The sequence below is a fragment of the Sander lucioperca genome, chromosome 3 (genome assembly GCF_008315115.2).
Source record: "Sander lucioperca isolate FBNREF2018 chromosome 3, SLUC_FBN_1.2, whole genome shotgun sequence".
NCBI lineage: Eukaryota > Metazoa > Chordata > Actinopteri > Perciformes > Percidae > Sander > Sander lucioperca.
In genome coordinates, this window is record NC_050175.1 from 5,986,890 (window position 1) to 6,011,032 (window position 24,143).

Sequence of the window (24,143 nt, forward strand, 5' to 3'; positions counted from 1 at the left end):
AGATAGGAACTTAACAGACAATAAACTAGATATAAACGTTAAGGACTAGGTAGGTACTAAGTTACATTCCATCACTCGTTTTAATGTTATGGGCCTGATTGCAAGTCAAGTTTCCCACCTGAGACAATACCGTGACTGAACTGAACTGAATTGAATGATATTTGCACCCGAGCGTTAATAGGCACTTAAACTAATCACCCAATCCTGTTTCTGCATCCATCTAAATTTACTTAGGCTATTACATGGTAACACACTTTGATTTGGTAAGGTGAATACTTCATCAAGTTTCAGCTTTAATTGAGATCTGATATAAAACCTTTCCTTAAAAAGTAACAGAAACATGCCTTTCTGCCATTTATACCTTAATATTACTAAATTTAGACGTGTTTTTTAAAGTTGGATTCTCAAACAAGAAAAATGTTTTGGTCAGTCGACTGATGAATTTGACCTTTTTTTATATCATTGACTGCTAAAATGTGTTATCTGCTCCTGCCTGGGGACAGACAGCAGGAAACAGCCTGCATCTTACACAAACAACCGTCTCTTTTAAGTAATAACTGCCACTTCCAGTAGAGCAGTATTTGTCAACTTCTTTGGTGAGCAGTATGCCATATTAGGATGAAAGTTAGTTGGCTTTCACACCCATATAAGTGGGAACACTTGTGTTTCCCCGGGTTCTTTCTGAGTCTGCTGCTGCTGTCCTATAACCATGATGCTCCAGGCGGCTGTGCTCAGTGTCCTCTTCTTCTCTGTCTACAGTTTTACTATACAGGTAAACCTCATCAGACACTTTGCATGCATATGCACAGACAGACACTTACTTTCTCAAAAATTAGATAAATACATACACTTTTCTATGACAGAATTTCAAATGAAATGTAATACATTCTGAAAATTGCCTGTACAATATACAATGATCAGCAGTATATTCATTCAATGCTCAACGTAAAGTATCGGGGAACTTTTTAAATTTAATTGTGGGGAAATTGATATGGAAACTTTTCTAACTTTCCGTTTTTAAACAGAAATTGGTAAATTTTAAAATTGGAAGGTAAAAAAAGAAATTTTAGAAGTTTATCTCCTAGGAGATTGACATGTAATATACATTTTTTACCTTGCATTTCCATGAATTTGCAAATAGCAAAAATTTGATTATGTCTTTCTTTTAGTACTTTGTAGTTTGTGGATTGCATTATATTTGACTAGACTGAAAGAAAATGCAGGCAAAGTTGGCCAAAACCTAATTTGATCTCTCCTACAGTACGCAGGAAATATCTCCTACGTTGTAGATAAACTTTAAAATAATATCTCATACATACAAGATAAACTTATATAATTATATACTATAATTACAATTTTGTTCACCTTGCCTTTCAGGGCTTCCGTAAAATTGCAAAAAGCTAAATGTGATTTTGTCATTCTTTTTATTCCTTGTGGATTATATTACATTTTAAGACAGTACATATTTTCTTTTCAATAATATACAATGATCAATACAATGCTCAATGAACAGTATTGTGGTATTGTTTTTTCATTTAATTGTAAGGGAAACTGACATGGAAACTGTTTCTAATTTTGGTAAATTGAATGGAAGCCCTGAAACGCAAGGTAAAAAAAATGTATATAAACTTTAAGAGAACATCTCCTACGTAGGAGATAAACTTCGCCAACATTGCCTGCAATTTTGATTTCACCTTGCCTTTCAGGACTTTCGTAAACTTGCAAAAAGCAAAATGTGATTTGTCTTTCTTTTTATACTTTGAAGTTTTGTGGATTGCATTACATTCTATTACAGTTATGATTGCAAGAAATGTGCTTTCTCTGCCTTGAAAGATGTCAATACAATATTGAAATCGAAATAATAGTTTTCACCATGCTTTTTATTTTCCCATACATGCTACTGTATTTTCATAGGACCACCTACCACAGTAGCCTCAAATCAAAGTCAAATCTCTAACACTGATTAAACTCTATTTGGGGGTGGCAGTAGCTCAGTCAGTAGAGAATTGGGTTGGGAACTGGTCGCTGGTTCAAGTCTCCATACGGACCAAAGTATGGTGGCACCTCTCCAGCTACCAGTCCACCTCCTGGGCACTGCCAAGGTGCTCTTGAGCAAGGCACCAAACCCCCAACTGCTCGGGGCGCCTTTCCATGGGCAGCTCCCTCACTCTGACATCTCTCCATTAGTGCATGTATAGGTACTGAGCATGTGTGTGTAATTCAGACCTGTGTGTAATGTGTGTAATAACAACAGAGTGAAAACATTGTAATTTCGCCTTGCAGGATTAATAAAGTAGACATTGTCATTACATTATTATTATTATCTGAACTTAGAAGCCACTTTTCACATTTGAATTCAGTGGCTCCAGATCCATTCAACTGTATTTAACCAATGTTTACACTGTGTTTTTCTTTTTTTCTTACAGGCTTCCTTTGAAAAGCGTGACGAGACCTCTGGTAAAGACTTGGCTACATTTCAGACAATTCTGTAAAAATAGAGTTGTGCATTGTGTAACTAATACATGACCAAATTGTTTCTACTCCACAGGCAACACCATTGAAGATGACGATTTCAGTGTGTCCACGCTGTTGGAGAAGGCCAATGTTAATCTTGGTACGTTTGTCTCCACTGCAACTGCTTTATTCATTCCCTTTGGTGACATTATCCCTCCAGCGGCAAATGTACAATAATAATAATCTTACCCTAAATATATAAATAATAAATAATGCTGGTGTTACAGTACATACCTGAAAGTATACAGCAGAGATACTGCACTGTGGAAGAAGAGCTTATATCAGACCCAGATTTGACCAGTTTTTAACACAGCAGTTAAATCAAGAAAACGAAATGCAGTACAATAAAAAAAAAAAAAAAAGATGAAAGCATTTACTCGATCTTGTCATGTCATTTTGCAGGAAAGAACTTTGATGACCCTCTGGTGTTATTTGGAGACATAGCAGTGCCAACAGATCTACAGAACGCTGATCCCTGCACAGCACGAGGCTGCCTGTGGCCTAAAGCCACCGACGGCAATGTCAATGTACCCTACCGCATCTCCAACCAGTACTGTGAGTACTGAAGGCTTGGCTTTGCATCTATATCAGTATTCAGCAGTAAATAATAGCCTAGTAGTAGCAGCAGAATAATAGAAGTAGCAGCAGTTAAGGTAATAGTAGTAGCAATAGCAGTTTTAAATCTAGTGGTAGTAGTAGTAGCAGTATAGTCTCGCATTGCGATACCTTCCTACACAGCGCCGCAGAGGAGGGTCTGGCTAGTCCACACAGCATCCCCGGATGGGAGAAAAATGTGCTCTGGTTTATGGCATTTTTTTTAAACCAAACACAATCGTCTTGGGTGGTGCTAAGCGTCAGACGGAGCAACGACGCCTCTGCAAAATAGACTCGGGAAGGAACTTGTTTTGGTGGAACGTGCTCGTTCAAAAGTTGTTTTAGTCGTGCGAGAGAAAACTCAGATTGGACAGATAGTCTATCTAGCTGTCTGGATTTACCCTGCAGAGATCTGAGGAGCAGTTAACGATAGTCCTCATAAATCCACCGCAGTTTAGAACGCCAACACAAAAGAAGAGGAAGGTGACGGACATCCGATCTAAATGAGGGACATCTGGTGGATCTTCCGGCGGCACCGGCGCAATCCCCTAAATGAATCGTCATCGATATAGACTATAGCAGTATAGTATTAGTAGAATTGCAAAGATTAATCGATTAGTTGTCAACTATTAAATGAATCCCAAACTATTTTGATAATCAATTAATTGGTTTGAATCATTCAGCCAGTCTAAATTCTCTGTTTCCAACTTCCTAAATGTGAATATTTTCTAGTTTCTTCTCTCCTCTGTGACAGTAAACTGAATATCTTTGAGTTGTGGACAAAACGAGACATTGGAGGACGTCATCTTGGGCTTTGGGAAACACTGATGGACATGTTTCACCATTTTTTTGACATTTTATAGACCAAACAACTAACCATACGACGATATAGGTTGTTTGTTCCAACCCTCTAATATGACCCACAGCAGCGTTTTCCGTGCACAATACTAAAACAGAAAATGTCGGTCAAGGTTTAGACCATGAAGGTGTAGGTTTTCAACATGTTTTTTTTAACTTAGTGAAATGGTCAGTTTGGTAAGGTTCAGAAAGTATGTATTAAAACGTGGTTTGGGTTCAAATTGTTCAAAGCCAAATTCATAAAAGTAAAAAAACAACAACCTCACTTTCTCCTCAAACCCAGCTTTCCTGGGTGAAAGTCCTTGGGTTTGTTTGATTCTTCCACCACCCCATCCTGCCTCAACCTACCTTGTTGTGGAAATTTGACACTCTTACTTTGTCACCTTACATTCTGCTTTGCTCACACCATAGTTATTACGGACACTGGAGAGCTGGTTGCTATAAACGTAAATATAGCTCTTAATTGCTGCTTGAACAAACAACCTTTGGGAATTTTTTGGGGGAGGACAGTCTCAGCAGTAGTAGTTGTAGTACTAGAATAGCAGTAGTAATATAGTAGTCTACTTGTGTCATAAAAGGGGTTAAAGTCCCCTTTCAATGTAATGGCACAGTGAATTAGAAGATGACATTATAAAAACCCACCAAACTGTTAATTAATGTTTTTTTAATGTCAAGCCACGCGAGAGAGAGAAACCATCGTCGAAGGCCTGCGGTCATTTGCTGAGTCCACTTGCATCCGCTTCACTCCCTTGGCTAACGGACAGAGGGACTTTGTTGACATCCAGTCTCGCGGAGGGTATGGACCACACAATGTACATATCACATATGCCTGCACGAATACACAGTCAGTCAAAAGTTTGGTTTACTTCTATCTTTCAGGTGTTTCTCATTTGTTGGGCGTCGTGGTAATGGCCAGGTAGTGTCTTTGAGTCGCCAGGGCTGTGTTTTCCGGCAGATCATCCAACACGAGCTGCTTCATGCCCTGGGCTTCAACCATGAACAGACTCGGTCAGACAGGGACCAGCATGTTCGCATTCAGCTGCAGAACGTCATTCGTGGTGGGTCGAGTTACAGACTTTCTTTATGTCAAATATAGATGGAGCTTTAGTAATGCTTTACAATTATGACAACTGACCTTTATGACATTTAAGCTCTGAACTTTTAAGTGAAAAATGTTACGTACAAATAAATGAATATAAATATAACTTTATCATATCATCGTAGCTGGAATACAGTAGCTAGGAATGTGAATTATGTGACGCATTCTCATGAACGGGTTCATATGATATCGTACGAAACTTATGCGCAATTCATATGATATCCTACAAAATTAACTAACATTGGCCGGTCACATGTTGACTAGTCACATGACAGTTATGTTCCTATGCGGACCATATCAGTCTTACACAGCAGCCGTCAATGTGGTGCATACAGTATTAAATACGTGGAATACATACAAATTACAGTGGTTTACTTTTCATAGCTATGTCTAGAAATTGTTTGTGAGAACAGCTTGAAATATATGCTTATGAAGACCTCTAGAATGAGCAACCTTGTGTACAGAAATAATGACATGTAGTTTCCTGCAGATATAACTATTCACTTATTTCACTTACTGCACTTTTCAGCCATTTTGACTGGCAAGCTGTAATAAAAACATTTAATCAAGCTGTGTGATTTTCTGCAGGAATGGAGCACAATTTCAGGAAGATCAATACAAGGAACCTTGGCACTCCCTATGACTACGGCTCTGTCATGCACTACGGAAGGTAGCATTCACTCACTGAACTTAATTATAATATACAACAACAATGTAATTATGCAACTATGAAATCATGTGATATATCTATGCATATATTACGTTACGAAGCTCAGTTTGTTAGTAAATAGTAAAAAAAACTCACCGTTTGCTTTTATTTTCGAATGCATGTTTGACCCACCACCCCAACTTACCTCCTTATGTGTGTCACTATAAACCTGTAAATATGAGTTGTAATTGCTGCTTGAAAAAACAAACTGGCCGTTTTTCGAGGACAGTCTCAAACACTGTCCATGAAAACATATCAAACAAACAAATCAAGTTATAGTCCTTCTAGTACATAATCCGGGGGGGATTATGTACTAGAAGGACTATAACTTGATTTGTCTGGAACTCAGACTGTTAAAGTCCAATAGTAGCTTTAGATTAACTTTAGAATGCATTTTTACAAAGAACAAGCACTGTGGATTTTGTCCCTAAATCACTTACAATCTCTTCACGCCCAGTATGGATCCATACATCAGGTTTTCATGGTTATTCAACAGTACAGGTGTACAGTTTAAACCTCTCATCACGACTGTGTATTTGCACCACAGGTTTGCCTTCTCTAGAAACAGGCAGCCGACCATCGTTCCCATCCCCGACAACAATGTAGACATTGGCAGAGCCACCCAGATGAGTCCTACTGACATCCTTCGGGTGAACCTCCTGTATAACTGCAGTACGTACCTTTTTACCCATATAGCCTACCATCTCCCTAACTAAATAACTTCCTACTTATTTCTGTATCTGTAGTGTATTTCCTCTGAGTTACTTACATTCTCACTGCATTCTCACCTGTCTTCCTTCCTGGCTTTTCACCTACCAACTGTACTCTCTCATGCAGTCTTTCTACTGATAAAATTGACAGACTAGGTCAGACTGAACAGATACCTAGGAAGATCAAAACATACTTATGTTCATGTGCATTGTAGCAGTACTATATAGTAATCAAGCAGCTTTTACAGATTTTGCTTTCTTTCTGAATTCATAGGTTTGCCTGCTTCCAGACGTCACCTGAAACCTGTGCAAAGAAAGCACTTCCTCTAGAAATGAAAGTAAGTTGTGGGTTCTGAACATGCTACACGCTATCCTCTATGTGATCTAACTTAAGTATAATAATACCATTTAGTTGAACCTAGCTGTGAATCATATACTGTTCTATATCTATGCTGTGAATTCTGTCTTCAGATGGAAGTTTCCCTCTTTTTATGTGTTTAGTAGCTTTTATTTATTAATTCATTTTCTTAATCATACATTTTTGTTGTTTTTCTGGCATTTTGCCGTTATAGGTCAGATAAAGACAGGAAACATGAATGTACATTTCACTAGCACTAGACCACACCATTGACCTGATATGCTTAAACAATTTATTGATGAAAGATGATTAGCGTGCGAGGCAGTTGCTTGTAGTAAGCTGTCTGTTGACTGTTGTAGGGAAGTTTGGACAGTGTAACAAGGCAGGCATGCTTGGTTCCTTTCAGGAAATGATTGTAAAGATTGACAAAGAATATGTTTACGGTATTTACTTTCTAACTGGGACATTTTGGGACCAATTGGTGGGATTGCTAGGAATAAAATACACGCGACGATACACTGGTAAGAGCAAATGAGGTTTAACCATGTATCCAGCTAATTTATAAAACTCACGTTACTGTATTGTGTAAACAGTTCATTAATCCATTCAACCAACACTAATATTGTATGTGGCATTTTCTTTTGTGGGGTGCAAATGTTCCACTATAATCAGCCTGTTCTCATGAACCATACGTCCGAAAAGCTACAAAAAGTTAAGCACTGTAATTCGTATGATTTCCACGTTTCTGTTTTGGTGTAACAGAATTAAAAGTCAAACTACCGCTGATACGACAGAGCACCATGTGGCGCACCGTAGCCGGTGTCCCAGAGCTCTCTGTTTTGGGTAAACAACTAGCAACTGCCGCTCGGCGTCATGGAGCTCTGTAGCCGAAGTTACGTGACCAGCCGGCTCCTAGTTTTCACATGATATCATATGTTTTAGTGTGCGTAACTGTGCATAGGATATCATACAAACCCGTTCATGAGAATGCGTTGACTAAAACAAGTTCCTTCCTGAGACTATTTTGCCGAGCCACCGTCTTCGCGACCGGAGCTTAGCTCCGCCCGAGACGATGGTGATTGGTTTAAAGAAATGCAAACAACCCAGAGTGTGTTTTCTCCTATCCAGGAATTTGTGTGGAGGGGCCAGACCTTACTCTGCAGCGCTTTGGAGATAGGTCTAGCAATGCGAGACTACCAGACATTAACCAATGATATACAGTGCATGTTTATTTGTAAATTAGCGCATTATGAAATTGCTTCCTTAAGTTAGTAAGAGTTTGTTCGCAAAACCCTGCGGTGGAAGGCATAAAAATCAATGAAAGAATTATACAAAAAAAAAGAAAAAAAGAAAATGGCTTAAGATGGTCTCCTTGACAAAGCTGAGAAAAAAAAAAATTCAGCTTTTTTTTACTCAACTTCAAGTGTCTTACTGTACCTGTATGTGCATGCCCTTGTGTGTGTGTTTGTGTGTTTGCACCTGTACACATATTCATTCAATATTTTTGAACAAATTCCCTCTTTTTTTCCAACAGGAAATCCAGAGCAAATGAGGCAAACTGATGCAACGTTGTACAAGCAAAACCAGAAATGCATCTTGTACTTAATGAATGTGCTTTTATTCAGAATGTGTTCAAATTAGCTTGCATGCTGTCCTAATGAGAAATGAAGTGTCCAATGACATTATCACAAATGTACAATTACACGAATAACTGCTTGTGAGCTTGATTATATACTAATAAATAAACCATGCTTATTCACATCATAACCTCAGCCTGTGTCTGTTTCTTTTATTGTGACCTGAGAAGATACCATAACAGCTAACAAGTTTTTATTTTTCAGAGTTTTTGTTTTAGTTTGTCACATTATTCACATATAACATATATAATATATATAATACACAAATACAGAACAATAAATTCCAACAAGAAAGTTCAGGTACAGCTATCACTCAGAGGAAAGATACAGTGGTTGAACCAAAATACAGACAGCTGAGGGTTCACACACTGAAACAAAGTGCACACTTCTCCACTGCATTCTGCTGCAGACAATTGAACTCACCTCGGATCCGCTGTGTGGACTTGTGCAGCTGAGGTTTCACTCCAGGTTTTTATACATGTTCAGCTGGGTCACTGAGCCCAAATATGGATTATCTGGGTACTGGAGAAAGCCCAAGAATCAGCTAAACTCACAGGCTTATCAGTCACATATGGTTCAGACACATACATGTGAATATGTTAACAACCAGGGCTGTTGGAATGTATTCCGAAAGTCGAATATAATTCGAATAGTAAAAAGAAAAACAATAGTGAAATGCTGAAATTACTATTCAAATGTCTATTTTTTAATAAATGTGTTGGTTAACATTAGCAACGCTCACTCTTCTCATGTAAAAATGAAATGTTTTTGTCGTGTCACATCTGATGAACAATAAAGTTAGCAGGAGTGGGCAACACAAGGCATTGTGAGATCTTAGGGCACAGAGCTAACGTTACGGTAGAAACCGAGTAACATTAGTAAAGGGGGAATGAGTGACAGGCTGGGGCTGGGAATGGAAAGAAGGATGGGAAATACTGTTTTAACATGAATTTAAAATTGACTTCCAAGGAAGAAGGGATGGGGGTAGTGTAAGAGATAAGGGTAGTGGGATAGGATGAATCATAATATTTGTCTATGTTATCATTAAAGGAGCAATATGTAATATCTTTACTGTATTAAATAAAAAAAATACCACAATATGTCATCAGATATTAAGGAAACATGCTAAGTTGAAATACTATCTTCTCTGACAGGAATGTTAAAGCCAGTTTATTTCTCCTTTGAAATTTCCATTCAGGGAATGTCTGTTTTTGTTTCGGCCAGTGTGTTGTTGTCAACTGCCCATTTTGACACATGGGTCATTCTACCTGACCTAAAAAAAAACTTGTCCTCAATCACACCAAGTTCATTTAATAAAACACAATGGAAGGCAGATTGAAAAGACAGGAAACATGAATGTAAGAAAGGGAATTCACCGTAGCACCCGGGCACGACGACGGCATGCGCCTGCCTGAAGCCCGAGGTGGGAGTGGGTGAGCAGGTCCGAGATGGCAGGTGGCAGTCTGTCGGCACCGTGACGGCTTCTCAGCCTCGTTGAGTAGCTAGCTAGCTAGCGTCACAACAAACCCCGTCCGCCTGGTAAAATCCAAAAGGTGACACTGGAATGTGAAATATACTGTGATAGTGTGGTTTTAGCTGCTGGCTAATCATTAACCATTAATTAACCATTAATCATAAAACCTGCTAACGTTAGCCACTAATGTTAGCTTGCTGGCTCACTAGCTAACTGGTCAGCTAGCTGCCAATACAGACTGAATCAAGAAAAACGTAATTATGTTGGGGAAACTGCAGGTATTTTATTAGCATGACATGAATAAACGTTAGTAAACATAACGTGAATAAACTTGAAAGGGTAAACTCGTCCGTGAACAGATGCATTGTAATCGACGATAGTTTTTAGCAATAAAAACTCCCATAATTCCACGCAACTTCCCAACGTCATCAAACGTCTGTGTTTACCATCCATTGGTTTGGTTGTGAGACCCCTAGCGGCAGAAAGTTACATATTGTACGTCTAATATTACTAAATTTAGACTTGTTGGATTCTCAAACAAGAAAAATGTTTTCAGTCGGGCAGTTGATTGATCAAGTTCACCTTTTTATATCATTGACTGCTAAAATGTGTCATCTGCTCCTGCCTGGGGACAGACAGCAGGAAAAAGCCTGCATCTTACACAAACTACTGTCTCTTTTAAGTACTAACTGCCACTTCCAGTAGAGCAGTATTTGTCAACTTCTTTGGTGAGCAGTATGCCATATTAGGATGAAAGTTAGTTGGCTTTCACACCCATATATGTTGGAACACTTGTGTTTCCCCGGGTTCTTTCTGAGTCTGCTGCTGCTGTCCTATAACCATGATGCTCCAGGCGGCTATTCTCAGTGTCCTCTTCTTCTCTGTCTACAGTTTTACTATACAGGTAAACCTCATCAGACACTTTGCATGCATGTGCACAGACAGACACTTACTTTCTCAAAAATTAGATAAATACATACACTTTTCTATGACAGAATTTCAAATGAAATGTAATACATTCTGAAAATTGCCTGTACAATATACAATGATCAGCAGTATATTCATTCAATGCTCAACGTAAAGTATCGGGGAACTTTTTAAATTTAATTGTGGAAATTGATATGGAAACTGTTTTTAAACAAAAATTGGTAAATTGTAAAAATGGAAGGTAAAAAAAGAAATTGCGGGCAATGTTGGCCAAAACCTATATCTCCGTCTTACGAATTAAACATTATCTTGAAGTTTATCTCCTAGGAGATTGACATGTAACATGCATTTTTTTCACCTTGCATTTCAGGGCTTCCATGAATTTGCAAATAGCAAAATTTGATTATGTCTTTCTTTTAGTACTTTGTAGTTTGTGGATTGCATTATATTTGAATAGACTGAAAGAAAATGCAGGCAAAGTTGGCCAAAACCTAATTTTATCTCTCCTACAGTACACAGGAAATATCTCCTACATTGTAGATAAACTTTAAAATAATATCTCATGCATACAAGATAAACTTATATAATTATATACTATAATTACACTTTTTTTTTCACCTTGCCTTTCAGGGCTTCCGTAAAATTGCAAAAAGCTAAATGTGATTTTGCCATTCTTTTTATACCTTGTGGATTTTATTACATTCTAATACAGTACATGATTGCAAGAAATGTGCTTTCTTTGAAAAGATGTCAATACAATTTTGAAACAGAAATAATAGTTTTCACCATGCATTTTATTTTCCCATACATGCTATTTTCATAGGACCACCTACCACAGTAGTCTCAAATCAAAGTCAAATCTCTAACACTGATTAAACTCTATCTGAACTTAGAAGCCACTTTTCACATTTGAATTCAGTGGCTCCAGATCCATTCAACTGTTTTTAACCAATGTTTACACTGTGTTTTTCTTTTTTTCTTACAGGCTTCCTTTGAAAAGCGTGACGAGAACTCTGGTAAAGACTTGGCTACATTTCAGACCGTCAAAATTCTGTAAAAATAGAGTTGTGCATCGTGTAACTGATACATGACCAAATTGTTTCTACTCCACAGGTAACACCATTGAAGATGACGATTTCAGTGTGTCCACGCTGTTGGAGAAGGCCAATGTTAATCTTGGTATGTTCATCTGACATTATCGCTCGAGCAGCAAATGTACAGTAATACTTATCCAACCTTACATATATAAATAATAAATAATGCTGGTGTTACAGTACATACCTGAAAGTATACAGCAGAGATACTGCATTGTGGAAGAAGAGCTTATATCAGACCCAGATTTGACCAGTTTTTAACACAGCAGTTAAATCAAGAAAATGAAATGCAGTACAATAAAAAAAAAAAAAAAAGTTAAAAAAAAGATGAAAACATTTACTATATCTTGTCATGTGATTTTGCAGGGAAGAACTTTGATGACCCTCTGGTGTTATTTGGAGACATAGCAGTGCCAACAGATCTACAGAACGCTGATCCCTGCACAGCACGAGGCTGCCTGTGGCCTAAAGCCACCGACGGCAATGTCTATGTACCCTACCGCATCTCCAACCAGTACTGTGAGTACTGAAGGCTTGGCTTTGCATCTATATCAGTATTCAGCAGTAAATGATAGCCTAGTAGCAGAGGTGTATAAAGTACTAGAGACCCATACTTGAATAAAAGTACAAGTGCTCTATCAAAACATTTACTTGAGTAGAAGTAGAAGTGCTCTTTAAGCACAACACTTAAGTAGAAGTACTAAAGTATTCAAAAAATGTTGTACTTAAGTATTGCAAGTAGTTTATTTTAAAATGTACTACTCAAGTACTGAAAGTAAAAGTACAAGTATTGCGTTATTTAGTTATTCAAGAAAGCAGTCAAAAGTTTGAATATCATATTGTTTATATTATGTCAAATGTTTAGCCAAGGATGTAGCCAAAGGAATTAACAAATATTAATTATATTAAAAATAACAAATATTAACAAATACTGAAATAAAATGTACAATTATCACACTGTGCAAGTAAAATGAACATCCTCTCCAGCACAGTAACGATTAAAAGCCCCCCCAAAAAGTTATCACACACTAGCTAGTAACAGTGATAAAGAGGAAAGTTAGCAAGCTAGCAAAATACAGATAACTATAGTTTATCTGTACTTTGCTTCTTACATAACGTACTAACGTACACACACTGTACACAGTCTCCGTAGCGTGAGGAATTCACAACAGTAGCGAGTAATGATGCAGCACATAAAAAATCTATCGGAGTAAAAGTATTAAACTCATCGAAAATATGTACTCAAGTAAAAGTGGAAGTAGGAGAAAAAAATTATACTCCAGTAGAGTATAGATACAGCCTTTTAGTACTTAAGTAGAGTAGTGAAGTAGTTCTACTTCGTTACTATACAGCTCTACCTAGTAGTAGCAGAATAGTAGAAGTAGCAGCAGTTAAGGTAATAGTAGTAGCAATAGCAGTTTTAAATCTAGTGGTAGTAGTAGTAGCAGTATAGTCTCGCATTGCCAGACCTTCCTCCACAGTGCTGCAGAGGAGGGTCTGGCTAGTCTACACAGCATTCTGGGATGGGAGAAAAATGTGCTCTGGTTTATCGCATCACAATCGTCTTGGGTGGCGCTAACCGTGGATTTCCACAGGATGCGGAACGTCTGCGGACCGGCTCCACTGCGGAACGGCTGCGTGCTCCGCCGTCCGTCAATACCCACCAGGTCCGGATTTGTTGCGTAACGACATCTCGCGAATTCATGTATGTTCGCGCGATATAACAGGATGTAGTTTCTATAAACAGAACCACAAAACCAACAACAGTTTGTTTCAATCCAGAGGAGTAGAGGGGAAACAACTCTGTGCTGTGTTTTCAAGGTGTAGTGCAGGGAAATATGACCTGCCGTGAGCACGGTGGATTTTATTTTGAAAAGTAACCGGGTGTTTTATTTTGTTTCTGTGCTCGACTTCCTGTCCCGCACAATCTGAATTGTGCTGAATTCAGTCAAAAAAAGAAGCTCTGCGTATCTGCTCCGGAGGGCTGCGGACTGACGGAACTGGGACGGAGTAGGGATGCAGACGTTCTGCAGTCAGTGGAAATACACACATTGACTTTAATGGAAACCTTTTGACTCCGTCGACGTTCCGGAGACGTTGCGCAGACGTCCCGCATCCAGTGGAAATTGCCGGTAAGCGCATGATGGAGCAACGTTGCCTCTGCAAAATAGACTCTGGAAGGAACTTGTTTTGGTGGAACAAGTGCTTGTTCAAAAGTTGTTTTAGTCATGCGAGAGAAAACTCAGATTGGACAGATAGTCTAGCTAGCTGTCTGGATTGACCCTGCAGAGATCTGAGGAGCAGTTAACCATAGTCCTCACAAATCCAGGAGTTTAGAACGCAAACACAGACATCCAGCCTAAATGAGGGACATCTGGCGGATATTCTGGCGGCACCAGAGCAATCCCCTAAATTAATTGTCATCGATATACACTATAGCAGTATAGTAGTAGTAGAATTGCAAAGATTAAAGGTGCCGTAGGTAGGATTGCGAAGATCCAGGACTTAGCCAAAAAATTTGAACATCGACAACTTCTCAGTCCCTCCCCCCTTTCTGCTAAAGCCCAAAACGGTCTCCTAAGCCCCTCCCCCTACAATGGAGAATTAATGCGTGTGCATGAGCAGTGATTGACACGCAGTTAGACACCCCCCCTGGCCCTGATTGGTGTATCTGAACAGGGATCACTACAGGCTTACAGAGGAGCCAGATTTTTTTTTAAATTACCTGCTTCATGTAGATCTACTCAAACATAGGGTCATTTTCAACTTTCTGATTGACGCTCTGGTCGCTCAAAACGCCCAAAACGCGACGCCGACAGATTTGACGCTCCTTGCAGCTGAGAGAAGCCAGCTTCCATTGAAAATGAATGACTTCCGGTATCTTTAGAAGCTCAAGTCGGCATGTGGCAGGTGTGTACGTACAGTAAATGTGAATATTTTCTAGTTTTTTTTCTCTCCTCTGTGACAGTAAACTGAATATCTTTGAGTTGTGGACAAAATGAGACATTGCAGGACATCATCTTGGGCTTTGGGAAACACTGATGGACATTTTTCACCATTTTCTGACATTTTATAGACCAAACAACTAACCATACGACGATATAGGTTGTTTGTTCCAACCCTCTAATATGACCCACAGCAGCGTTTTCCGTGCACAATACTAAAACAGAAAATGTCGGTCAAGGTTTAGACCATGAAGGTGTAGGTTTTCAACACATTTTTTTTAACTTAGTGAAATTGTCAGTTTGGTAAGGTTCAGGAAGTACTTATTAAAACGTGGTTTGGGTTAAAATCGTTCAAAGCCAAATTCATAAAAGTAAAAAAACAACAACCTCACTTTCTCCTCAAACCCAGCTTTCCTGGGTGAAAGTCCTTGGGTTTGTTTGACTCTTCCACCACCCCATCCTGCCTCAACCTACCTAAGTGTCTATACTTTGTCACCTTACGTTCTGCTTTGCTCACGCCATAACTACTATGGATACTGGAGAGCTGGTTGCTATAAACGTAAATATAGCTCTTAATTGCTGCTTGAACAAACAACCTTTGGGAGAATTTTTGGGGGAGGACAGTCTCAGCAGTAGTAGTTGTAGTACTAGAATAGTAGTAGTAATATAGTAGTCTACTTGTGTAGTAAAAGGGGTTAAAGTCCCCTTTCAATGTAATGGCAGAGTGAATTAGAAGATGACATTATAAAAACCCACCAAACTGTTAATTAATGTTTTTTTAATGTCAAGCCACGCGAGAGAGAGAAACCATCGTCCAAGGCCTGCAGTCATTTGCTGAGTCCACTTGCATCCGCTTCACTCCCTTGGCTAACGGACAGAGGGACTTTGTTGACATCCAGTCTCGCGGAGGGTATGGACCACACAATGTACATATCACATATGCCTGCACGAATACATTCTTAGTTAGTCAAAAGTTTGGTTTACTTTATCTTTCAGGTGTTTCTCATATGTTGGGCGTCGTGGTAATGGCCAGGTATTGTCTTTGATGCGCCAGGGCTGTGTTTTCCTGGAGGTCATCCAACACGAGCTGCTCCACGCCCTGGGCTTCAACCATGAACAGTGTCGGTCCGACAGGGACCAGCATGTTCGCATCCTGCTGCAGAACGTCGAGCCTGGTGGGTCGAGTTACAGACTTTCTTTATGTCAAATATAGATGGAGCTTTAGTAATGCTTTTCCAATGATACAACAACCAACAATGGGGTCTTACAATTAACACAACTGGCCTTTATGACATTTAAGCGCTGAACTTTTAAGTGAAAAATGTTACGTACAAATGAATGAATAAAAATATGACTTTATCATATCATCGTAGCTGGAATACAGTAGCTAGGAATCTGAATTATGTGCCGCATTCTCATGAATGGGGTCAAATGATATTGTACGAAACATATGAACAATTCGTATGATAGCCTACAAAACGTGTCGACTAGTCACATGACAGTTATGTTCCTATGCGGACCATATCAGTCTTACACAGCAGCCGTTAATGTGGTGCATACAGTATTAAATACGTGGAATACAGACAAATTACAGTGCTTTACTTTTCATAGCTATGTCTAGAAATTGTTTGTGAGAACAGCTTGAAATATATGCTTATGAAGACCTCTGGAATGAGCAACCTTGTGTACAGAAATAATGACATGTAGTTTCCTGTAGATATAACTATTCACTTATTTCACTTACTGTACTTTTCAGCCATTTTGACTGGCAAGCTGTAATAAAAACATTTAATCAAGCTGTGTGATTGCCTGCAGGACTAGAGTTCGCTTTCAGGAAGATCGAAACAAGGAACCTTGGCACTCCCTATGACTATGGTTCTGTCATGCAATATGGAAGGTAGCATTCACTCACTGAACTTAATTATAATATACAACAACAATGTAATTATGCAACTATGAAATCATGATATATATCTATGCATATATTACGTTAAGAAGCTCAGTTTGTTCCGTATAGTAAAAGAAATTCACTGTTTGCTTTTATTTTCGAATGTGTCTCCTGAATGAAAGTCCTGCATTTGTTTGACCCACCACCCCAACTTATCTCCTTATGTGTGTCACTATAAACCTGTAAATATGAGTTGTAATTGCTGCTTGAAAAAAACAAACTGGCCGTTTTTCGAGGACAGTCTCAAACACTGTCCATGAAAAAATAGGGGGGGGATTATGTACTAGAAGGACTATAACTTCTGAACTCCAATAGTAGCTTTAGATTAACTTTAGAATGCATTTTTACAAAGAAAAAGCACTGTGGATTTTGTCCCTAAATCACTTACAATCTCTTCACGCCCAGTATGGATCCATACATCAGGTTTTCATGGTTATTCAACAGTACAGGTGTACAGTTTAAACCTCTCATCACGACTGTGTATTTGCACCACAGGTTTGCCTTTTCTAGTAACAGGCAGCCGACCATCGTTCCCATCCCCGACAACAATGTAGACATTGGCAGAGCCACCCAGATGAGTCCTACTGACATCCTTCGGGTGAACCTCCTGTATAACTGCAGTACGTACCTTTTTACCCATATAGCCTACCATCTCCCTAACTAAATAACTTCCTACTTATTTCTGTATCTGTAGTGTATTTCCTCTGAGTTACTTACATTCTCACTGCATTCTCACCTGTCTTCCTTCCTGGCTTTTCACCTACCAACTGTACTCTCTCATGCAGTCTTTCTACTGATAAAATTGACAGACTAGGTCAGACTGATCAGATACCTAGGAAGATCAAAACATACTTATGTTCATGTGCATTGTAGCAGTACTATATAGGAATCAAGCAGCTTTTACAGATTTTGCTTTCTTTCTGAATTCAGAGTCAGGTTCGACTGCTTCCAGACGTCACCTGAAACCTGTGCAAAGAAAGCACTTCCTCTAGAAATGAAAGTAAGTTGTGGGTTCTGAACATGCTACACGCTATCCTCTATGTGATCTAACTTAAGTATAATAATACCATTTAGTTGAACCTAGCTGTGAATCATATACTGTTCTATATCTATTCTGTGAATTCTGTCTTCAGATGGAAGTTTCCCTCTTTTTATGTGTTTAGTAGCTTTTATTTATTAATTCATTTTCTTAATCATACATTTTTGTTGTTTTTCTGGCATTTTGCCGTTATAGGTCAGATAAAGACAGGAAACATGAATGTACATTTCACTAGCAAAGACCACACCATTGACCTGATATGCTTAAGCTATTGATTGATGAACGATGATTGGTGTGGTTGTAGGGAAGTTTCAGTAGGGACTCCACCGTAGCACCCAGGCACGATAGACCCCCTCTAGAACCTAAAGGAAAGGAGAGGGAAAAAGAAACAGGGGAGGGAGGGGCACAGAATACGAGAGCGAATGACAAGAGAGGGTTAGGTGGGTATTCATAGAATACTGGAAGAGGCGTGTTTTGAGGTGCAGCCCTGCTCCTGAAATTATGCTAGGTAGCTTCAATTATGTGCATCCATGTTTCCTGTTAGTCTGGATCGATGACAATTCATTTCCAGGATAATTACCAGAACATTGGGTGGTGGATGTTCCGGCGATGTGTGTTGCCGCTGTCTGTTCCGCTGCACTTTGAGCTAGCAAGCTACACGCTAAAGATGGCAAGTTTTAAAGAAAATTTGGACCGTGCAACAAGGCAGGCATGCTTGGTTTCTTTCAGGAAATGATTGTAAAGATTGACAAAGAATATGTTTACGGTATTTACTTTCTAACTGGGATGTTTTGGGACCAATTGGTGGGATTGCTAGGAATAAAATACACGCGACGATACACTGGTAAGAGCAAATGAGGTTTAACCATGTATCCAGCTAATTTATAAAGCTCACGTTACTGTATTGTGTAAACAGTTCATTAATCCATTCAACCAACACTATTATTGTATGTGGCATTTTCTTTTGTGGGGTGCAAATGTTCCACTATAATCAGCCTGTTCTCATGAACCATACGTCCAAAAAGCTACAAAAAGTTAAGCACTGTAATTCGTATGATTTCCACGTTCCTGTTTTTGCTGTAACAGAATTAAAAGTCAAACTACCGCTGATATGACAGAGCACCATGCGGCGCACCGTAGCCGGTGTCCCAGTGCTCTCTGTTTTGGGTAAACAACTAGCAACTGCCGCTCGGCGTCATGGAGCTCTGTAGCCGAAGTTACGTGACCAGCCGGCTCCTAGTTTTCACATGATATCATATGTTTTAGTGTGCGTAACTGTGCATAGGATATCATACAAACCCGTTCATGAGAATGCGTTGACTAAAACAAGTTCCTTCCTGAGACTATTTTGCCGAGCCACTGTCTTCGCGACCGGAGCTTAGCGCCGCCCGAGACGATGGTGATTGGTTTAAAGAAATGCAAACAACCCAGAGTGTTTTTTCTCCTATCCAGGAATTTGTGTGGAGGGGCCAGACCTTACTCTGCAGCGCTTTGGAGATAGGTCTAGCAATGCGAGACTACCAGACATTAACCAATGATATACAGTGCATGTTTATTTGTAAATTAGCGCATTATGAAATTGCTTCCTTAAGTTAGTAAGTTGTTCGCAAAACCCTGCGGTGGAAGGCATAAAAATCAATGAAACAATTGTATAAAAAGAAAGAAAAAAAGAAAAGGGCTTAAGATGGTCTCCTTAACAAAGCTGAAAAAAAAATAATTCAGCTTTTTTTACTCAACTTCAAGTGTCTTACTGTACCTGTATGCGCATGCCCATGTGTGTGTGTTTGTGTGTTTGCACATATTCATTCAATATTTTTGAACAAATTCCCTCTTTTTTTCCAACAGGAAATCCAGAGCAAATGAGGCAAACTGATGCAACGTTGTACAAGCAAAACCAGAAATGCATCTTGTGCTTAACGAATGTGTTTTTAGTCAGAATTTGATCAAATTAGCTTGCATGCTGTCCTAATGAGAAATGAAATGTCCAATGACATCATCACAAATGTACACTTACACGAATAACTGCTTGTGAGCTTGATTATATACTAATAAATAAACCATGCTTATTCACATCATAACCTCAGCCTGTGTCTGTTTCTTTTATTGTGACCTGAGAAGATAGAAGTGTACCAGCACTCACCAAAACAGCTAACAAGTTTTTTATGTAGAGTTTTTATTTTAGTCTTTTACATTATTCACATATAATACACAAATACACAACAAGAAATTCCAACAAAAAAGTTCAGCTACAGCTTCCACTCAGAGGAAATATATACAGTGTTTGAACCAAAATACAGACAGCTGAGGGTTCACACACTGAAACAAAGTTCTCTCACACTTCTTCACTGCATTCTGCTGCAGACATTTGAACTCACCTTGGATCTTTTTTTGTTGACTTGTGCAGCTGAGGTTTCACTCCAGGTTTTTATACATGTTCAGCTGGGTCACTGAGCCCAAATATGGATTATCTGGGTACTGAGAAAGCTAAAGAATCAGCTAAACTCACAAGCTTATCAGTCACATATGGTTCGGACACATACATTTGAAAGATGTATGTGTTCGGCTGTTGGAATGTATTCCGAAAGTCGAATATAGTTTGAATAGTGAAAAAAAATCAATACTATTTGAATGCTGAAATTACTATTCAAATGTTTATTTCCTACAAATTTTTTGGCTAACGTTAGCGAATCTCGCTCCTCTTAAATTGGCCTACCTAATGCTTTTGTCGTGTTACGTCTGATGAGCAATAAAGTTAGCAGGAGTGAGCAATACAAGGCATTGTGAGATCTAAGGGCACAGAGCTAACGTTACGGTAGAAACCGAGTAATATTAGTAAAGGGGGAATGAGTGACAGGCTCAAGATCAAAATAAACTTTATTGGTCTGCAAGGTGGGAAAATTGTCTTGGGCACTTAACCCTCGCTGTAGCCATAATAATAATAATAATAATAATAATAAAAAAACACAAACATGTACAACATGATAAAATACAATACAACAAACTATAATATGACCTTTATGGTCACGCAGTGCATAGTTAAACATTACTCAAAAAAAAAAAAAAATAAAAACATAAATATCAGTGCAGTGATCACAAGCGCAACAATAAGAGTGCAAAAGCGCAAATCCGCAAATCCCCAAATCCCCAAATCCCCATCATCAACCCGGGCCTGTTCTGGCTTATATCTGCAGCTATTTAGGAGCTTAATAGACACAGGAATAAATGAGTTTTTGAATCGGTTTAGTCTGCAGCAACGAACTCTAAACCTCCTACCTGAGGGCAACAGCTCATATTCTGTGTGCACAACATGAGACGTCACTAACAATGACATTGTCTCGTCTCAAAGATGCCTGTTCATAAATACTCTGCATGGCACCTTTTTGCATCTCATTTGGGAATGCTCTATGGTCAAACCATTTTGGCACAACATACTGGAATTCTTAGGGACATGGGCAGGAGTAGCCATGCCAATATCTCCAAGACTATGCCTTTTGGGAGATGAAACAGAAACGCCAACCCTGATAAAAAGCACATATTCACTCCTGATGGTTGGGATAGCCTCTGCTGCCAGAAGTGTATTGAGACACTGGAAATAACCCATAAACCCAACAATGCAGGAGTGGAAACTGACTAGGCTCTTTAGAGGACTGCTTGATGAAATATCAACATACATTTTTTATCGACACCATGAACTCGCAAACGACGTAAGAAAGGCAACCGTCGTAGTCTGCAACAGAAGGTAAGAACAAACAAAGGGGAAAACACCATAGTATATATAGCCATGAGTAATTGGAACACCATGACATGCCTATGACTATCAGTGACTAATGTCATAATCTCATCTCTACATTCTGTGAATAATTTAAACTAGTTCCTGTGTTGTGTTGAGTTGAATGTTGTTATGTCTTGTTATTATTTTGGTTGTTTTTCTTTCTGTGATGTATTGAATGTTGTTTTGTTTGGTGGTTGTTTTTAAAGTAATTATGCACGCCGATGTATAGCTGCACAAGTCTTGGGTGGACTCCAGGAAGAATAGCTGTGGCTATGGCCCCAACTAATGGAGATCCCAATACATCAAAAACAGAGGCTATCGACATGTGTGCTCCAGGGTACTGACTTGTCATTATAAACACCAATATATTTATATGAGTGGGCATGAGTGATGGTTTGGTTGTAGATGACCACAGGCCTGTGGTTACCGACTCCCTGAGGGTCAAACACCATCTCTTCAGTCTCCGAAACGTTTACGACAAGGTGGTTATCATCGCACCAATTCACAAACTTTTGAATTTCCATAGTAATCAGACGGGTCGCAGTTTTTTTTCAACAGAGATGAAATTGCAGTGTCATCTGAGAATTTAATGACATGATTATTTGGATAAAAACTTCTACACTCATCTGTGTAGAAAGTGAAACAGACAGGTGAACTTACACGGCCCTGGGGGGCTCCTGTACTCAGAGTTTTAGATTCAGATAGAGTCCCATTAAAGGAGAAATCCGGCGCAAAATGAACCTAGGGGTTAATAACACATGTGTACCGAGTCGACCGTTCTCTGGGATTTGTTTTCATGCTAATCGAATGTGACCAGTTTTATTGCAAACCGCTAATTAGCTTATAACGCTATTCGTCGGGGCATGGTAAAGTAAAAAGAAATCGCTATTTTATAACACTAACAAGGCTCAAAATAGCATCACACTTCCACGGTAGCATAATGAGGGTCCCTACATGTAAACCGAAGCATTGAGAACTTTGTAAGTGTTTAGACAGTTTATTAAAAAGATAGTTTAGAAAGACTGTACCGGCGCCATCTTAGTGGAGTAGAAGTATAATGTTCCAAAAATGAAAATAAGTAAGTACAAATCCCTTAAAATTGTACTTAAGCACAGTACTCAAGTAAATGTAATGTTGTCATTAAGGTAGTCTCAGACAATGTTTGTCTTTTTTTAATTTAGGCTTCATTTCAAATAGTCATTGTTCCTGTTTTTTGCAAGACTGTGTGTAAAGCACACATATTGCAACTGTGCCCACAATTTGAAGAAGTCATATGAACACAAAAAGGCTTTCACAACTCTGCACCTCTGATTTTAACCACACAGATGGGTTGTGTAAAGATCAGTTAGAGGCCTTAGCCTCCTGGCAACCCAAAAGTAGATTTCCTCAATAACCTATAACTGATCCCTACAGTATCAGTAATTTCTAACCATGAATAAAAGATTTCCTTATGCTGTAATTACACGTCTCTGAAGATTCGTGAAAATGTCTCAGCACACATTTTACTTTTACTTACTTACATGTAGTTGGCAGTTGAAATGTATCTCATGTAATGTATCTTACACAAGACACAAAACAGACATGCGCAGGGTCAGCCATGGTACGGTGGCATGCACGGCATGCTCAAAGGAACCTCAGCAGTGCCCAGGAGGTAAACTGGCACCTCTCCAGACACTGCCAGTCAACAACCCATACTTGGTCCATACAGGGACTCGAACCACAACCCTCCGTTTCCCAAGCCAAGTCCGAAGAGACTGAGCTTCTCTCAGCGAACCCTAATGTTAGCTTTGCTGAGGTACAATAATGCTAACCATAACCGACACACAGATATACCATTCTCTGAGACCTGATGACCCTGAAAGCCTAGCTGCTGTTCATCATGCGTGGTCCTTCAAATAAAGATCTGACCTGGTTCATCTTTAACATTGATAAATAACATATGATTAATGGTGGCATAAGCAGCAATCATCTTTGTGACCTCTCAAATGAAAAACAAATTGTGACGAAATTTTCAGGTAGTCAGACAAAAGGTTAGCAAAAAGTAAAATTCATAAATATCTTACTTGGGTGAGCATTGTTCTCAGGCATTACTGTTTAAGTGCCTTATATTGTTGTGAATAAAGTAACTACAAAAATGCATCTGCAGTAAATTGTATTTTGTGTAAATGTAGTGACCTTAGTATCATTTTGCCAATCCACTACTTTAATTCTTAACAATGACAATAACAATGAAAAAGACATGAACATCATCAATAATCACATTCCAGCCAATCACCGACAGGATGGTTGGGGGAGGGGGTGGGCGTTAGTGTTCATGCCCCCCCCCATTATACACACTAACCCCCACCCCCTCCCCCAACCATCTTGTCGGTGATTGGCTGGAACGTGGTTTGTTGTGTTTTGGTGCACAGCCTGTGCCCCCAGTGTTTGTTTGACGTTTACGACAGCTGTGTTGTCTCCCGAGA

General features: G+C 39.1%; 2 protein-coding genes across 2 annotated transcripts; both read left to right on the plus strand.

Annotated features, from left to right (window-relative positions):
* Positions 1–604: 604 nt before the first annotated feature.
* On the plus strand, positions 605–8,535 carry LOC116045228 (low choriolytic enzyme-like). Its single transcript, XM_031292752.2, has 10 exons — positions 605–772; positions 2,427–2,457; positions 2,549–2,614; positions 2,917–3,069; positions 4,642–4,762; positions 4,846–5,024; positions 5,654–5,735; positions 6,322–6,446; positions 6,759–6,822; positions 8,377–8,535. Exons 1-9 carry the CDS (start codon positions 710–712, stop codon positions 6,812–6,814), a joined length of 876 nt encoding a protein of 291 aa, XP_031148612.2. The 5' UTR covers positions 605–709; the 3' UTR covers positions 6,815–6,822; positions 8,377–8,535.
* A 2,141-nt stretch (positions 8,536–10,676) lies between these two features.
* Positions 10,677–19,989, plus strand: LOC116045230 (low choriolytic enzyme-like). Its single transcript, XM_031292754.2, has 10 exons — positions 10,677–10,857; positions 11,866–11,896; positions 11,994–12,059; positions 12,341–12,493; positions 15,709–15,829; positions 15,916–16,094; positions 16,735–16,816; positions 17,363–17,487; positions 17,804–17,867; positions 19,752–19,989. The coding sequence occupies exons 1-9, from the start codon at positions 10,795–10,797 to the stop codon at positions 17,857–17,859; spliced, it is 876 nt and encodes a 291-aa protein (XP_031148614.1). The 5' UTR covers positions 10,677–10,794; the 3' UTR covers positions 17,860–17,867; positions 19,752–19,989.
* Positions 19,990–24,143: the final 4,154 nt, after the last annotated feature.

Bases quoted from the DNA above. Each gene is read 5' to 3' on its own strand.
- LOC116045228 (XM_031292752.2), top strand. From the start codon at position 710: ATGATGCTCCAGGCGGCTGTGCTCAGTGTCCTCTTCTTCTCTGTCTAC. The intron at 773-2,426 runs GTAAACCTCATC...TTTTTCTTACAG, and splicing joins TCTACAGTTTTACTATACAG to GCTTCCTTTGAAAAGCGTGA. The intron at 6,447-6,758 runs GTACGTACCTTT...CTGAATTCATAG, and splicing joins GAACCTCCTGTATAACTGCA to GTTTGCCTGCTTCCAGACGT.
- LOC116045230 (XM_031292754.2), top strand. From the start codon at position 10,795: ATGATGCTCCAGGCGGCTATTCTCAGTGTCCTCTTCTTCTCTGTCTAC. The intron at 11,897-11,993 runs GTAAAGACTTGG...TCTACTCCACAG, and splicing joins AAAGCGTGACGAGAACTCTG to GTAACACCATTGAAGATGAC. The intron at 17,488-17,803 runs GTACGTACCTTT...ATTCAGAGTCAG, and splicing joins GAACCTCCTGTATAACTGCA to GTTCGACTGCTTCCAGACGT.